The sequence below is a fragment of the Pseudopipra pipra genome, chromosome 2 (genome assembly GCF_036250125.1).
Source record: "Pseudopipra pipra isolate bDixPip1 chromosome 2, bDixPip1.hap1, whole genome shotgun sequence".
Classification (NCBI taxonomy): Eukaryota; Metazoa; Chordata; class Aves; order Passeriformes; family Pipridae; genus Pseudopipra; species Pseudopipra pipra.
Window position 1 is genome coordinate 72,069,757 of NC_087550.1, and position 17,460 is coordinate 72,087,216.

At 46.5% G+C, this 17,460-nt stretch overlaps 1 protein-coding gene across 2 annotated transcripts; it reads left to right on the top strand.

The window, feature by feature from the left end:
- Nucleotides 1-1,734: 1,734 nt before the first annotated feature.
- LOC135409863 (maestro heat-like repeat-containing protein family member 6) lies at nt 1,735-7,267 on the top strand. Of its 2 annotated transcripts, XM_064645982.1 has the most exons (16): nt 1,735-2,234; nt 2,476-2,540; nt 2,655-2,926; nt 3,026-3,239; nt 3,423-3,571; nt 3,835-3,982; nt 4,194-4,381; nt 4,470-4,607; nt 4,783-4,897; nt 5,069-5,206; nt 5,461-5,640; nt 5,766-5,921; nt 6,079-6,180; nt 6,300-6,402; nt 6,602-6,658; nt 6,958-7,267. In XM_064645982.1, exons 1-16 carry the CDS (start codon nt 2,108-2,110, stop codon nt 7,113-7,115), a joined length of 2,310 nt encoding a protein of 769 aa, XP_064502052.1. In that variant the 5' UTR covers nt 1,735-2,107; the 3' UTR covers nt 7,116-7,267. The 2 variants fall into 2 exon arrangements, with proteins under 2 accessions (XP_064502052.1, XP_064502051.1); XM_064645981.1 differs by having other exon boundaries at nt 1,736-2,234; nt 2,655-3,239.
- Nucleotides 7,268-17,460: the final 10,193 nt, after the last annotated feature.

The window sequence follows — 17,460 nt, forward strand, 5'->3', positions numbered from 1 at the left end:
TGCTCCACAAGAAACACACATCACTGCTGTCAACCAAAATTGCAGCAATGATAGCAATGAGTCAGGGAATACCATGAACTCACAAAGGGCATAAACAACACCAACACAATATGTCTAAAAGTGATTTCTGAAATCAGTGTAAATTCTTTGGAAAACAAAGAGATTAGGCTGGTCAGGCATCAGCTGATGACACTTCAGGTTGTGTGAGCTTTGCATTTCAGTTCTAAATTATATATCAGCTAGCTGTTATGCAACAATGTACTGCATCTCTATGACATGCTGTTATAACTAGACAAATTGTGTACAAATTTAAACCCAAATTCCATCTTTTCTAAAGTAACAAAAAATCTCCTAGCTCCATTTCAGTTAAATTCAAAGTCAAGGAGTGCCAAATATAATTAGTTTATGTCCTGTTATGGTAACTTGAGGAGCAGGTGCACAATTGTGCTCAGTTGAATAGTATTTTTCAAACCAACAGCAGTAAGCATTTCAAGTATTTCCACCTGCCTTGTGATCACATCCTATCTCAACGACTGCTTCTCATCGCCACACTACTCAGAGGTAGCCTGGGGATAGTCCATCTGGTATGTTCAGTGGTATGCTAACCTGTGAAGCATGTTTGCCCAAGAGAACTTTAAAATACTCAGGGTAGTGTGTTTGAAAGCTAGGCTATGAGAATGCAAGATGAATCTGTTCAGGGAGATAATCTTAGGGCCTCAAGATGACTTTCATGTAAAATATAGATGTAATCCATCACTCTATTTAAAATAAAAAAAAATAAAAAAATTCTTTCTGTACTACAACTGGCAAAAAGTTTTAGAGGTTTCTCATTGCTTTTTTTTTCCTATTTGTTCACTTGAGAGAATTTTATCACACTTAAATTAACTTAGTTCCAGATATGTCCCTACTTTCATGTGCAAATTATGTTCCCACCTGGAAGGGTGACATAATAAGGTCTTTAAACTTTTGTATTTCAAACGGATTGTTTTCCTCTTCCAGTCACAGCTCCTGCAGCCCCACACCCAGCTCCCACTGGCAGGGACAGGGAGAACCCGGCCCCTCAGCCCGGCCTGGAAGCCCCACAGTGGCTGCTGGGTCAGAGGGGGCCTGGAGGGGATGGCCAGGGAGTCCAGAGCAGGTAAAAACAAAGGCACATGTTTGCCACATGGCCCTCCTCGGCCACCACAGCGTACAAGGTGCTGCCAACGCTGCTCAGGGTGATGGAGGACTGGCCATTGCACAGCGTGTCCATCTCCGACGGAGACCACATGGATGTCTTTGCCCTGGCTGTGAGTTTCTGCAGCGACTCTCCATCCTCCCCCACCGCTGCATCTCCCTCAGGCCTTGGGCTGCAAATGGGGCTGAGGGGCAGGTTCAGGGGCAGCAGGCCGGCTTGGTACAGATGCCAAGCCTTACCCCCAGTGGCTGCAGCCTCTTTCGGGAATGGATTCCTTCCAAGCTGGGGCAGGTTGGCCGGGCTGGGGGAGGCCCCAGGGCCCATGGCAGTGTGTCACAGGGCCCTTTGTGACACGGTGGCCGTCGCCCAGGGGATGGGACAGTGTCCTTTGTGACCCGTGGTGATAAAGGTGTTGGCGGCAACGCGGCCACGCCACCGTGCTCGGAGCGGGCGACTGGGCAGGACGGGACAGAGCGGTGCTGTGAGGAACCTCCTTACAGCCAACTCCTTTCTCGTCGACCAGGAGCGTTTCTGAGAGTTCTTTTTTGATCAACTTCCCTCGAGGCTACAGCACAGGAGTTGGGGACCCGGAGCGTTTCTGAGGTGACCCCACTCCCTGTGGGAGTGGCCCTCGAGGCCAGGCCACGGGCCTTGGTGTCCCGGAGCTTTTCCGAGGAGTCACCAGTGGCTGTGGCAGAGGCCCTTGAGGCCATTTTGTGAGACTTTGCCACCAGGGGCTGTTCCAAGTCATCAGCAGCCCCTGTGGCAGTGGCCCTCGAGGCCATTTGTTGAGACTTTGCCACCAGGGGCTTTTCCAAAACATCCCCAGTCCCTGTGGCAGGAGCCCCGCAGGCCATTGTGTCACACTTGGCCGCCAGGGGTTTTTTCCAGGTTTCTCCCCCGCAGGTGCCCTCAAGACCAGACTGTGCCATGGCGGGGGGATGCTTCGGCCTGTGCCGGCTGCTCCGGAGGAAGAGGAAGAACAGGAGAGGCCCTGGAGCTGGCCCAGCACAGGATCCAGAGGAGGAGGTGCAGCACTTCCAGCCACTGCAGCAGGGTGAGTGCTGGAGCTGGGCCACAGGGATGGTGGCTGCAGCCAGCTGGGCCCCTTGCCATCCCCTCTGGACATGGCCAGGGAAAGGGAGGGGAAAAGGGGGGCCAAGGCTGATCCCCCCGGCATCTGTGCTCCATCCCCTGGGCATCCCAGGGCTGGCCCTGCCTGTGGAGCACAGGGCTGGGCTGTGTTCTCTGGCCTCTCCCGCGGCCCCTCAGCTCTGACTGCGCTCACTCTTTGCCAGATCCAGGCCGGGACCACCCAGAAGAGCAGGACCGCGCCCGTGGCCGCTTGCACAGGGCAGTTCAGGTACCTGCAGCCATCCCCCCCTGGGCTGGGCCTGCTGTCCCTGCTCTGCCTGGCACCTCTGTCAGAGCACTCCATGCCACTTCCCTCTCTTCCCTGCCCTTTCTTCTCTTGCAGAGGTTGCTGAAATTCGTGGGTGTTCAGCGCAGAACAGCCACGACCACACCGCCCGAGCTCACGGCACAGCCTGACACCAGCGCAGCCGAGCTCGAGGTGGAGCCGGATGTCAGCACTGCACGGAGTGACTGTGCAGCCAGCGGTGACATGGCACTGACTGATGGCACAGCAACCTCAGACATGGCAGTGACTGATGGCACAGACACCACTGACATGGCAGCCATTGATTGCGCAGCCACCTGTGACACAGCACCGGTTGATGGCACAGACACCTCTGACCAGACACTGGTTAATGGCACAGCAAACTCGGACATGGCACCACTCGAGGGCACAGAAGCCACTGACACTGCACCTCTCGAGGCCACAGCCACCTCTGACACGGCACTGACGGATGGCACAGCCACTTTTGACATGGCACTGACCGACGCCGAGACAAGCTCTGACATGGCACCAACGGATGTCGGGGCCAAGGCTGATGCCACAACTGAGAGCATCGCAGACACCGACTGCATGCCCATGGACAGTGTCACTGATGCTCCCAGTCTGGACATTTTGGAGGAGAAAACTGTCTCCAATGTGAATGAAGTAAGCAGCCTGTGGCCAGGGCTTGAGCCTCCCAGCGGTCTTGTGGACCCTCAAGCCAGCTCTGCTGGGCCCCCAGAACCTTTGAGGCCAGCACAGTGTGGTGGGAAGGGAAGCCCTTCCTGCGGCAAGCTGGGCAAGTTGCTGGCTCTGGCAGCTCTCCAAGTGTCTCCCACTCCCCTCCAGGTGCCAGCCATTGTCAGAACCATCCACCAGTGGCTCACGTGCCGGGAATCTCCAGAGGTCAGGCTGCCCATTGCCATCCGCAGGCTGGCCCATGCACACCCTGGGCATGTGGTGATGACTCTCCTGCACTGTGCCCCAGCATGTGACAGGTACAGAGCCCAACTGCTTTGCTGCCTCAGGGCTCACCAGCCTTTACAACCCAGCACCCTGTCCAGCCTGTCCCTCCTGGTCTGACAGACAGGTGGACAATTTCAGCACCCTCTGGCCCCTACACTTCCCAGCCCTGGCATGTCAGTCCCTGATCCTGCTGCCATGTGCTCTCCCTACCCCTCAAGGCACCGTGGCTCTGTCACCTGGGCCCCCACAGCTCCCAAGGCCCAGACCCCCCTGACCCAGAGCTCTGGCTCCACAGAGCTGCTGCAATCCTGTGGAGGACCATCGCCTCCTCGGCCACCACAGTGTACAAGGTGCTGCCAACGCTGCTCGGGGTGATGGAGGACTGGCCACTGCACAGCGTGTCCACCTCCAACGGGGACCACATGGACGTCTTTGCCCTGGCTGTGAGTTTCTGGAAGTGGCCTTTGCTCCTCCCCACGTCACCTCTCCAGCGACTCTCCATCTTCCCCCACCCTTGCATCTCCCTCAGGCCTTGGGCTGCAAATGGGGCTGAGGGGCAGGTTCAGGGGCAGCAGGCTGGCTGCTCCCCCTGGCTCTCCCTGGCCTCTCCCTCCCTCTGGGCACTGATGGTGTCTCCACGTGGCTTTCTTGCAGGCAACCCTGGCCCTGTGGCTGATGGTCCAGGAGCCCCAGTGCCAAGATGCACTGTTCGTTTATGCCCCTCGTCTCCTCCTGTCTCTGCTCTGCCAAGTTTCTATGAGCACTGAGCAGATGCCACAGGAGGTCAGCACCTTCTGGAGGGGATGCCAGGAGCAACATGGCCTTCCCACCCACCCCAACAGGTGCTCCATGCCCGTCCCCTCTCCCTGCCGTGCCCTCGGGGCTGGGGCCAGGGCCCCCAGCCTGACATGGCCTTTGCTCTGCACACAGCTTTGTGGTCCAGACCATCCGGGCCCTGCTCTGCCGGCTGCAGTGGGACCAGGAGCTGGTGTCAGTGGAGCGCAAGCGTGGCTGGGATGCACTCCTCTCTGCTGACACCCACCACTACGCGGTGGGGCTGCTGGCCAGGTGAGGCAGCCTTGTCCCCGCTGCCCCCGGCACCTCTGCCCTGGGCACGGGGCAGCCCACACAGCCCCCGGGGGTGTGGGACAGAGGGCCTTGGCCCCAAGGGACGGCCCAGTCAGTGCTGGCAGAGCTTTGCCCACTAAACTCAAGGCCGAGGGTTCCCTTTTTGCCCTGACAGGGAGATGCGCCACGTGTTGGTCCCCTCCTATGGCCCACTGGCAAGGCACCTGCTGGAACTGCTCAGCAGGGAGGGGCCCCGCTGGGAGCTGCCTGCCCTGGCCTTCCTTGTCGAGGTGAGCCCGATGGCCAGCGCTGCCTGGCCCCGCTGCCTCCCCCTCTCTGCCCTCTCACAGCCGCAGCTGCCCAGGATGGTGCCTGTGCCCTGTGCTGCTGCCTGGGCCTAGCCCTGGCCGGCTCCGCGCTCCTGCCGCCCGGCCACCCCGGCACTGCTCTCTGCCTTCCAGGTCCTCAACTATTTGGACGTGAGCGCAGGTGATGACAGTGTCCTGCAGATCCTGGCAAGGCACCTGCAGAGCCAGTGCCCAGAGAGGCGGCGCCTGGCTCTGCGAGGGCTCATGGTGCTCAGCAGGGATCCCTCCATGGTGAGAAGGGGGCAGGGGATGAAGCCACACGGGCAGCCTGGGGCTGGAGAGGGCAGTGGCTTGGCCTTGGCTGGGCTTCGGGAGCTGTGGCAGCTGCTCACAGATCTCCTGCCTCCCTCTCCAGCTGCCCAGGCCCTGTGGGACAGGCCTTTGGCCTCTGGGCCCCAGGGCAGCAGCGTGGGTTTGCACTGCCAGAGTGGGGTTGGTGGGGCAGCTCTTCAGGGCTTCCCAGCACAGCCTTCTGTTCCCCACAGGTCAAAAGCATCTGCAACCTGTCTGAGCACCTCCTGGAGCTGCTGCGTGATGGAGACGGAGAGCTGGTCAGGATGACCCTCTCCCTGTTCCTGAATGTGCTCCAGTATGAGGAAGACAGGAAGGGACTCAGCTCCACTGCTCCGAGGCTGGCTGAGGCGCTCCGGCCAGTCTTCGACAATGTAAGGCTCTGTGCCCCCAGCCAGAGGCACTGGGTGCTGCCAGGAAACTTGGTGTAGTTTCAGGCCTGGGCCTGGAGGGCCTGGAGCAGGCAGTGCTGAGGTCTTTGTGTCTTCTTTGGCCCCAGGACAACAGCCACGTGCAGCTGCTCTCCATTCGCCTTTTCCGAGAGGTGATGGAGGTGCTGGTGGAAGAGGGAACAGAGCCCTGGGAGATGCAGGTGCGCCAGAGCCTGGTCCCACTGTTCTTCCGCTGGCACGACGAGAACCAGCGCGTGGCAGAGGTGAGCACTGCTGGGCTCTGGTGTCCCCGGGGCAGGGGCTGGGCTGCCTCCTGCCCTGGGGCCTCAAGGGCTCAGGCCTCCTGCTGGCCTTGGAGCAGGGACACAGGGGCTGTGCCCTGGGCTGCGGTGCCATGTCCCGCTCTCTGCTGCTCTGCAGGCCGCTCGGGAAGCACTGCTCTGGGCTACAAGCTTCCTCAAGAGGAAGGACCTGGAGCAGCTGCTGAAGACAGAGCAGCCCTTCAGATTCTGTGACTGCCTGGTAAGGATGAGTGCAAAGGCCCAGCCCCAGGCTGGAGAAGCCCCCAGTGCGCAGTGTGCCGGCTGGCCCTGTGCCTCTGCCCACTGCTGCAACCACAGACACCCCCCTACTCTCTGCAGATGGAAAAGGACAGGAGCCGAAGGGGCGAGCACCTGCAGCAGGCCCTGCCCTACCTGCAGAGCCCACAGGAGCCCCTGCGAGAGGCGGCCGTCAGGTTCATGGGTGAGCCCCAAGGCTGCGGTGCCTCCCCGCCCCGCTGCAGCTTGGCCCCAGCCCCGGCTGCTCCAGTGGCAGCAGGATGGGCCCAGGGATGTGCTGGGGAGCCCCGAGTGCCCTGGCGGCTGCTGCTGCCCTCTGCCAGCCCAGCCCCGGGGCCTCCTGATGCGGAGCCCCTGGGCCCTGACAGCCTCTGTGTTCCCAGGGGTCGCCGGCTGGCACATGAGGGAGTGGCAGCAAGACCTGTGGCCCATCCTCAAGGGTGAGTGAGGGCAGAGGGGCCTCCCTGGGGGCTGCCGGGGACCAGCACAGACCCTGGGCAGGGAGCTGCAATCCCTGCCCTGCCTGCACAGGGCTCTGCTCCCTGCACACCGTGGCCAGAGCACACACACATGGCAGGGGCAGGGTGCCCATTGGTGCCCAGCACTTTCCCGCTCATCCTCTTGGCCCCTGCTCCCTCCTGGCTGTGCCGAGAGCTGCCTGGATGACCCTGGCAGGAGGGGCTCCTGGGGTCCCTGCACAGCCACGCTCTGACCCCAGCTCCCTTCCTCTCTCTTCCAGGCCTTACAGCCATGAGTGACGACGACTGCCCCTCTGTCTCCAACATCAGAACTGCACTCGTTGACACTTACAGCCGTGCCATGAGACGACCAATGTCCCTGCAACAGCCCTGCAACAGCCCAGGGACCACTTCTCAGCGCGGCTGCACCTGCAGCTGATACCGGGCCCAACTGAGCCAGCCCGCAAGGCCAGGCAGCTCCTGGCCTCTGCAGCCCCAGGGACGGCTCCCTTCTATCTATTCCCTTCTCCTCACCCCACTTCATCCCTCCCCTACCCCTGATGTTAATAAACCCTGGCTTTCTCCCCCTTATCTGTGTCTTGGTGCAACTGAAAGGGCACAAACCCTCAGCAGCTCACGGGCCCGCTCCTGCCTCTCTTTTGCCCCCTGCGCTGTGAGCACACCCCCAGGGACACGGGCACTTCAGGCTGCAAACGGGGCCTGTCCTGAAGGGCCACTTGCACAGCATTGTGCACTTGAAGATCTTGCTGATCTTCAGTGCTGGCTGTGCTGGGGTTCCCCAAGAAAACCCAAGACTTGGGTCATCCCTGGGGAGGCAAGGGGCTTGATTCCCAAGGAAAGTGCTTCCCAAAGAAGCACTGTCTCTGTTGGCAGTGGGCAGGATTTCTTGGACCCAACAGAGACTTTCAGGGCCTCCTAGAGGGTCCGCCAAAGGCTTAGGAGTTCTGCGGCCTCTTTGTTGTCTTTAATAGCTTTGTCCTGCAGACGGGCTCTGATTTTGTCCCATCGTTCCACATCACAAACAGTGTATGTAATTATGTTAGGATCATTGTCACAAGCCCATGCTAACAGCCGCTTTAAGTTCATATCTGATAGCTCTCACTGTTGCTTACACAAATTATGTTAAATACTTCGATAACATTCTTATTCTCTCTGGGGATAGAGTTCCCCATCACGTCCTCGGCTGCTTATCTGCTGTCCAGCAGGAAGGTAATTGCAGTGCACCTGGGCTTCCTTTCAGCCCATCGTCCAGTCAAGCTATGCCACGGGTAAGACGTCCTCCCTCCAGCGTTTTATTAAGGTCCCTGTTTGGGCGCCACTTGTGGTGTATTAAATCATGGACTCAGCTCATCGGGGATACTGAGACCTTTCTTTGTTACAGTTGCTACCTTTTATACCATGTTAATGTTACTATTTCTGTCATGCTTCTGCCCCCTAGTTCCCTAAGGCAGCTTTCCACAGTCTCTGCTACTTCCCACAACCAGTCAAGGCCAAAACACTCCTGGTTGATCCTAACTAACTGAATGCAGCTGCTGCTGGCTTAACTTGTTCCCACAGAAGCCCAACTAGCAGGGGAACAGAGAGGCAGCAGCTCCCTCAGCAAAGCTCCAACAGCCCCCCACAGTCCCTGGGCACGGCCCTAAATTCCCTCGCTGTGGTACCCCCAGATGCTCCATGGCCAGGTCACCAGGATCCCAGCCGAGGTCTCCTGGCACCAAGATGGGCCCTGACCGTCCCCGGGCTGCTTCCCTGGTCTCCAAGCAAGATCTGCCTGGCACCCCTGATTTGGGAGAGCAAGTCCTTGTTGCACTTTTGTGTTGGAAGAACTGTTTCTCTTCCTTGCTGCTCTGCCTGCCTCTGCTGGCTTGCTGGGTGCCTCCTGCAGCTTTGGCAAGGAGCTCGGCTCCAGCAGCAGCGCAGCTGTGCCATCCAGGCTTTTGAACTCCACGCTGGAGACAATGGCAAACAGACTCCACCTGGCAATCAGACTCCATCTTCTAATCAGTCCATTCCATGGGTGTGGAGGGGGAAGGGATGGGTGGAACCTCACGGAGGGGGGGGTGGCCTCCTGTCCCTCAGGGCAGCCCTGGGAGCTCACCTGGGCAAGCCCCGCAGTAGCTGTCAGTCCCAACCAGCCCAGGAAAACTGGAACAGCCACAGCTCCTGCAGCCCCACACCCAGCTCCCACTGGCAGGGACAGGGAGAACCCGGCCCCTCAGCCCAGCCTGGAAGCCCCACAGTGGCTGCTGGGTCAGAGGGGGCCTGGAGGGGATGGCCAGAAGGTCCAGAGCAGGTAAAAACAAAGGCACGTTTGCCACATGGCCCTGCCATAATGATGAGGATTACCTTAAATACTGAGCTAATCCAATATTCCAGAAATGTTTCATGTACAAAATACTTTCCTTTTAGTATTGGAATAAAAAAAAAAGTTCGTTTATAAAGATATCAAAGGTCTTTATTTATTTTATATCACTAATTTTAGTTTAGAAACAATGTATTGAAATTTAGTTATAATCTAAAAGCCTACATCCCATCAGTTCAACAGCTAAATCAATTTTTTTCACAACTGAATAGCATATTTAAACAGTATATTTCTGTAAATGGCTGTCTGTATAATATATATCTGCTCTGTAGCCTCTTTGCAATTTCCTTTCAAATGTAGCTGCATTTCCTTGCATGCTTGATTTGGTGTCAGTATTATTCTGATAAAGCATTAACCATTTCAATAACTATGCATTCATATGTTATGGTGTAATTATAAGAAGAATAACCCTTTATTTTCCATAAATAACTAATTCTGTCAATTGTGACATTACGGTATTATAAAGCTTACACATGTAAAAGAGTGATAAAAGAAAAACTCTCTTAAAAAATGCAAATATGGTACAAGTGACATTAGAATCAGGCATATTACACCTTTTGTGAAATCACATTAAGAAGTCATTACTGAAACAGCTTTCAGACCTAAACATGATGTAGTTACTGAAGTAATGTAAACTTGGAATTCAGATTTCATGCTTTTAAATGGCACTGCTGAGAACTTAAAAGACTTTACTGTGTTTACATTGTGTTCCAGCCTGCAGAAAATGCTTATAACATCAACAGTTTGCAATCTGAGAAATAACACACTAACATTAATCTACACAAGAACATGACAAATTTCAAAGTTTATGAGCCAGAAATGTAAGAATATATAATTCTCACAGACTGTTGTATTGAGAACAATAATAAATTCTATATGAACTGTTGTGTTAAACTGAGAGGTTTTTTCGGTGTGTATTTCAATCACCTATGAAGGTCCATCATGTTTTGCACCTCCAACTACTACTTCAGACTCTGTGAATTCACAATTAAATAACTCAAATCACTAAAATATTTCTGGAAATAAATAATGAAAAAATATATGTACTGGAGGTTTTAAATTTGAAAATACTATTGATAACTATACCTGAAATTTGTCATTTCCAAAATTAAGACAACATTGACTGTGGTTATCCATCTGTTCCTTTAAATCCATGCTGGGAAATTCAGTATGACTTTTGAGCCACAGACCTCACTTTTTGACAGAAATAAGTAGCCTCAACACGCCTATAAAAAACACAGTAAAAGCTTAAGCTCTAGAAGTAAAAATTATATTACTAGATCAGCCTAAACTTTGGAATACAAACTTGGATCCTTTATTTCAACTTCACTTTACTGCATCAGCATCTCAGAAATAATAAAGATTTCTGACAACAAATAACATCTGACCAATAAATAAATAAAAGGCATAAGGCTAATGGAAAGTAAAGTCAGCAGCTCACAAGTATTAAGGAGCAAAGTAAGAGAATAGTTTCAGTCGGATGCTGCTTTCCATGCATGGAATGTAAAAATACACTCTCATTTCATTTGGGAATAGTATCCAGAAAGCTGTCGGTTGTTAGTGAACCTGCCATACACCACTGAAGCTTGAATACAAATGCAGGTATATCTCTATTACTTTTTTAGTTATTCTTAGGAGGGTATATCTTTCCTTGTAAGCACTCAAGAATCTCCTAAGGCTGCACATGCACATGAGGGACAGTATTAGGAACTAGAATTAATCTACATAAAATTCACAGTGCTGAACCAAAACTGAAAAATAGGAGAAATGAAGTGATTTTTTACTGCTCTTATTTTCAGATTTTTATTTACATTTGTTTACATGTTTAAATAGAAGTATTGGGACATATTTGTCAGAAGACCTTCTTTATCTATTCTTAGACTAAGAATAAAAGCAGGAAAACAAATAAAACCAGGAGTGAAAAATCAGCATATTGGATGCAGATGTCAAGGTGGTGTCAGCAGGAGACTGCAGGTATGGCTTCTGTTGGGAAAGGTGTTGGGAGAGGAGGGAAGTTGAGCGTGGAAAGGGAAGAGAGGAAATGTGTTATTTTTATATTTCCCTTTGTTTGTCCTTACACAAAGATGCTGCAATTGGCAATAAATTACATTTATTTTCCCCATTTTGATTCTGTTTTGCCAGTGAAGGCAATTGTTAAGCAATTTCCCTGTCTTTATGTCAACACATTACCTTTCCTATCCTATATTCTCCCACTGACATGCTGAGAGGAAGAAGTAACTGAGTGGGAATTTGGCTGTTAGCCAAGGCTAACTCTTTGCAAACAGTTAAAATTTCTTTGTTTTTTTCTATCATCTGTGACATCCCTGAACATTAGCCAATAAATAACAATACACAGTCAATAATGATACTTTTTTATTTGCATCAGATTTACCTATCATACGACACAGTGTTATTTAAATATACATTTTCTGCACTACTGAAACTCTTTCAAATATATCTTTACATTTTATAATAACAATAAATATAATAATTAAATATTATGTAATTTAATTAATTCAGTAGTTGCATTAAAATCATGTTTAACACTTGAAAAAACATAAGCAGGAACAATTTCTGCTCTATTAAGAGCAGAATTTTAGTGAAACTCATTTGAAGTAAATTTTAATGACCTAAAAGGTAGGAGTCTGGATTATGCAAGTCACTGTAGACTTCTGTATAGTTGGTAGAGAAAGATAAGCACCTTTGGAAGGTTATGCAACCCACTCTAAATGACTTGTATAGAAGTCATCCACCTTTCAGCAGCTAAAGTCAGGTGAAACTAATCCTCCCACATCTCAAATGAGATTTTTCCAAAGATTAGTGCTACCTGAATGTCAATAATAATATTCAATCATCAATACTTTTCTAAATTCATGTTTTCTTGAGTAGGATGTTAACATAAATGGTAAAAAATACATCTACAGTTAACAAAAGGAGAGGAGACAGACAGAAGTGATTATATATATTTGTTATTCAACTAGTCCATCATCATGGATAGATCTCTCATAAACATATAATAAGCATATACATTCTTCTGTTGTGTTAGGTGTCAACTGTGACACATAGGGCTGAGTACAGAGGATTATGTTACATCTTCAAGCAATATGCACATGATATTAAATATTTTTTGCTTTTTTGCAATGAATCAAAGAGAAACTAAAAAGTTGGAGCTAGAGGAAGGGTTGAGTGCACATAAGTAGAGATATTTAACATCTTCCTGAGATGAAAAGTTCAGGGCAAAAGAGCTCCTTGAAGAGTCTTCTCTGGGATACCAGAACAACTCCTGTATTCTTGAGTTACCCTGGACAAACAAACATTGATTGCAACTTGTCCCCAGTAAATGTATTTAAAAAAAAAATCTGAAAAAAGAACGTGGAAAATATAGACTGAAAACTCAGCTGTCCTAATCAAATTTACATAACCTGCATAAGTATGTATTACAATGCAAATTTTAAGGGAGCAGGGAGAGGCATGTTTAATCGATGTTTTTATGAAAAACTAAATGAGGTATTTCCTAAGGCATCCCTATGTGACAAACATCCTAGCTCTGTGAAGGTAATTCATGCACTTGCTCCTAACTTTGCTCTACCTAATTTTTGGTTGTATTGCCTCAGCTGAATGTCTTCTTCCCTGTGTACCTCTAATACATTCTTCAAGGTAACTGGCTCAGTTCATCTCATCTTAAAATAGATAGCTAAAATAGGCCAAATTAAATGGAAGGCTAAACTGCCAACTCAGATGGGGATTCTTTACTGTAGGATAGTAGAGTTCAGTGAGGTGAATCCCACCTCTGGTGTACTATTTTTGGGGTGTACTATAGCTCATAGAGGTGCATAATTACCAAAGTGCAGGTGTGTCTGTATGTGCAGTGGATGACTCTTGAATCAATTTAATTGTTGTTCCTTTTTCTTAAGTACAAAGAGAAATTTAGGTTATCAAGAATGAGGAAAAATGGGCACATGTATAACCAAAGTAAATAAATAAAAAAATGTAAATTTCCCTTACCTCAAAATAAACTTCAGAGGAGTAAGTTATTCAGGTACTATTTGAACTATTTATTGGACAGATTCTCTAGAAATTTTGAACTACTTCCATAGTTTATACTAGTTCTGAAACAAGGCTTTAATGATTACATGAGAAGATTTGAGGTTTTGCTTGATTATATATATATACAATCAACTTCCAAATAAATTAAGAGACTAAAAACATTACCTAAGAACTATAGTTGAACTTTTTTTGCAGCTCAATTTTTAAGTGCAACAAAAGATATTGTGGGGGAAAAAAAGGCTATTTACATTTCTCTTGCATTAACTTATATAACACAAGCCTAATGAAAAAAGATGTTTTTGTATTCACTTTTAGTAAGTAATTGGCTAGATTAGTGTAAAATCTAAACTGTAATACACATATAGAAATGCAGATTTTTTTTTTTTTAATGGAAGGGAGAACTCAGCAGTCTTCCTCTGCTATTCAAAATGCTGTGAAGGAAGCAGGACTAATCAGTGAGATGTCTGCTTTTTTAGACGAGGTTGCCATGTGAATAAGCTCAATAATATCTTCTATGTTCTTTCCTGGAAGTCAAAGAGGGTGAATGTCTAACTAAAAATATTTTTAAAATACATAGACATTGTGGCCACCAGAAAGATGATTTCTACCATACTTGAGCAGTCTATCTGTAGAGATCTTGATTCTGCCTGTTTCAATGTTCTACCTCACTGCACGTAATTTCCTATTTTACAAAGAAATTAAAAATAGCTAAGTAATCATTTCATCATATGCATTGTGTTCATGAAAAAGCATGTGTCAACACAATAAAAACTTTGATTTCACATATGCCGATACCCTTAGGCCACTATTTGTACAATGAAAAAAACAATTTTATTTTATTTGGATAATGAAATACAAGATAAATCATTATGTTCTATTACCAGTAGCAGTATAAGAACAACAGATATGGATTTGACAGGAAAGCTGAATATCATAAATTCATCAGTGTTGTTTCTGTGTAATTTTGAGTCTATTCATCTACAGAAGGAAATACCCCTTCATTACAATTCTCTTGCTAACTTCCTTGCTCTTATCTCTATTTGAAAAGGTCTCATCCATCTGTCCATTTTACATGATAAAAGAGCACCAGTTAAAGCTCTCACAGCTGAGCAGCTAAACTAGGGCTGGGGGGGAGGGGAATGGGTGTGGGGAGAGGGGAGAAACAACAACAACAACAAAAAAAACACAAAAGAGAGAGAAAAGCAGTATCTACCTTAAAGATCCTGCTTTTACTGAATGTTTTCCAAACTTTTCCCAGAAACAGTGATGATGATGGACTTTGTGAAGTCTTCTGCAAACTGAAGTAAATATTTTGCTACAGATTTGTATGAACATTTTGTTCAACTGAATGTTCCTTCTGCAGACCATATGCATTAGTAGTAACATAGATCAGATGAGATGATAAATTTCTGCAACCAAAGGCTGTAATGAAATTTTGGTAAAATATTGTTAAGACAGTGAAAATTGACTATCTGCATAACTAGTGTTTATATTTTTTGTCTCTTCTTAGGTAAATGCAGAAAAATATAAATATCTAATCTGATATTCTTTGAGTTTAGCTGAGAAAAAATGTATTAAACTTAATGTGAGAAGTATATAGCTCTTTCTGCAGAATAACTTTGTGGTTGTGAAATTTTAGTTTATTTGACAAAATGTCTGATTTTCTTGGAGACCTGTTAGTTGCCTTTGGATCATATCTCAATAGCAACTCACAAGAAGACACAAATGACTAGCGTGGATGTGAAAAAGTGCAAAAGAGGCATGGATACAGTGAAAGGACACATTTTAAAGGAAGGGAATCCTCAACATAGTGCAAAAAAAGTAACTCAGACTTGCAATACATAAAGTGTCATTAGAATCTTTAAACAGATTGACTACATAAACACATTCACACATTACTTTAGTTCAGTAATGTGCCACAACACACAGCATCTCTGAACAAAATTATGACTATACTTTTTGTGTTCTTCTATTGGCTAGATAAATTAATTATCAGATTACCTCTAAGAAATATATTAAGATTTACACAAAATTTATTCTTCTTTTTAAACAGTATTGTATATTTTAGGCATCCCAAAGCAAAGACAAAAGTGAGCCATCAGGTTTCTTTGTTCTTCTCATACCCGCAATTTCCACCTAACGATGCAGCATTCTAAGATTATAGGCCACGGGAAGGAGAAATACTTCCTTTCCACTCTTGAATGTGACTAATGATGGGGGAAAAAAATCGAGGATTTCTCCAGTTTAAGAAGATGATATTTTGATGTAAGCTTACATTCAGATGATTCTGCAACTCCTACTGTATAACTTGGCTTTCATTTTATGCAAAAGAGGCATTGAGTAAAATACAAACCCCATCCTGCCTGTACATAGGTAGAATGCAGAATGTTTGAAGAATGGCATCTCCTTTCTTTAGGAAATAAGTTCTCCTAGCCCTTTCTCTCCCTCCTAATGTATTTTCTTTCTTGGTATTGAATCCCAGACACTGTATGCAGTGAATTTAACTGCATGACACATGTTCAATAAGCTGTAACAGGACATATGGATCATGCTTATTTGACTTATGAATTCATGTAATTAAGTTTAAACTAGTCACCTGGATAAGAGTCACCTGACCATTAGACATTTGCTGCAACAGCTAAAACCACTAGAAAACTATGGATCACATAAACGCATGCAATTAGTAAGTAAAAAGTATTAATTCTTTGTATTGATTGGCTGGAGACCATATATCATATAATTTTAAGCTGATGTTATGGGTGAAAATAGCCAAACTTTAGCAGGAAATCAGTAAACAAAAGCGGTTTTTTTTGAAGCTGCCTGAAGTCTCAGGAGATGCCCAAATGACCCAGACTCCAGCAGCATTTTACAGCATTTTGCAAGCACAAAGACCCAACTGTTTCCCATTGTCATCACAGATATCAGGAAATGCATTTGTAAAAATTTAGATTGTATTATTTGTGGGGCTTTTCTGTAATACTAATGCAGTTTATATTAGTGTTAGTAACACTGTAACTAGAATAAAAATATTAATTTTATACTTTGATTATACTACTAAAATTTTAATTAGCAAAAATTCTTAGTTCTGCACAAGTGTATTCCTTTTATGCCTTAACAATGTTTTCACTGTAATAAGATATGTAAATAATTTGTTGCACATTTAAAGATTATTGGATTATCAACTTTTCTAACATTGATAAAATATTTCAGATCTGAAACAAACTAGAAATCCTGCCCATGCCTTTCCACAAATAAGTAAGTGTCCTTTGATTAAACACTCATTAAGAAGAAAAAAAACGAAGCTTGTGCTTTCTCTTTGCAAGGTTCATGAGACATAACTCATGTTTTAGCATTGAGGAATACAAGGGTTAAAGACCTATAATATATATTCTCTAAAGATTCATATGAATGATTGCATAATATTTTACTAGTCCTCAGAATTACTCATTGGTCCATGTTATTGAGACAGGTTGATATAAAATAACTTTTGCTGAAGTAATCTGTTAATTCACAGTGTGGGATTAAAATGACAAACTGAACAGTTGCTCTTTCATCTTGAAAGGCTTGTTATGGTGAAGCATCCCATGCAATCATTGAAATGCCTAGAGGTCAGCTAAACCAAATCCCAAAGGCATAGGACTAGCCTAAGTAATTCATGCTTCAAACGACTTAGGAAATACATCTGTTCAGATGCCTGTAGTTTTGTCAGCTGTATGTTATGATCTGAAAGAAGTCTGGTTAATGACCAGCCATAAAGCGGATACTTCAACCTGTGCTTAAAGAAGTATACAACAGCAAATTTAAAAAGTAACTGAATAAATAAAAAAAAAACAAACAGTTGCTTTTCATTTCACTTGAAAAATAAAATCCAACTGATGTTTATTTTATTCTCAGAGATTAAATAAGTGGATCTTCTGAGAAATTAAACTTATTTTATGGTTTGTATATTTGAGCTAGAAGTTAATGTTATTATACTTTTTCTGCTTCTGTAGAAATCCTGGTGAATAACATTCTCTTTATATTTATATTTATGAATGTATCTTGAATAAGCTGAAATTGGCTGGATGATGGAAAACCATATTGATGAAGAAATAATTTACTGTATGCAACAACAACAAAAACAGTAGTAATTGACTGAGAAAATACGTTACTCATGTTCAGATACTGCATCAGTTTTTTCAGGAAGTGGAGCAACAAATAGAAACATTTGTAATTTGAGGACTCTTGTGTGTGGTGATCTCTAGAAAGCCCAGGTATAGTTATCAGGCATCTTGGTCTTCAAATCGTCCTGACACCCAGATCTACAAAAATGCACTCTAGTTCTCTCTTCCCATGTATATCAGGAAATTTATGG

Excerpts from the sequence above, each read along its gene's own strand:
- LOC135409863 (XM_064645981.1), top strand. The coding sequence starts at position 2,108 with ATGGCGGGGGGATGCTTCGGCCTGTGCCGGCTGCTCCGGAGGAAGAGG. Across the intron at positions 2,235-2,475 it reads CTTCCAGCCACTGCAGCAGG|ATCCAGGCCGGGACCACCCA; the intron begins GTGAGTGCTGGA and ends ACTCTTTGCCAG. Across the intron at positions 6,181-6,299 it reads TCAGATTCTGTGACTGCCTG|ATGGAAAAGGACAGGAGCCG; the intron begins GTAAGGATGAGT and ends TACTCTCTGCAG.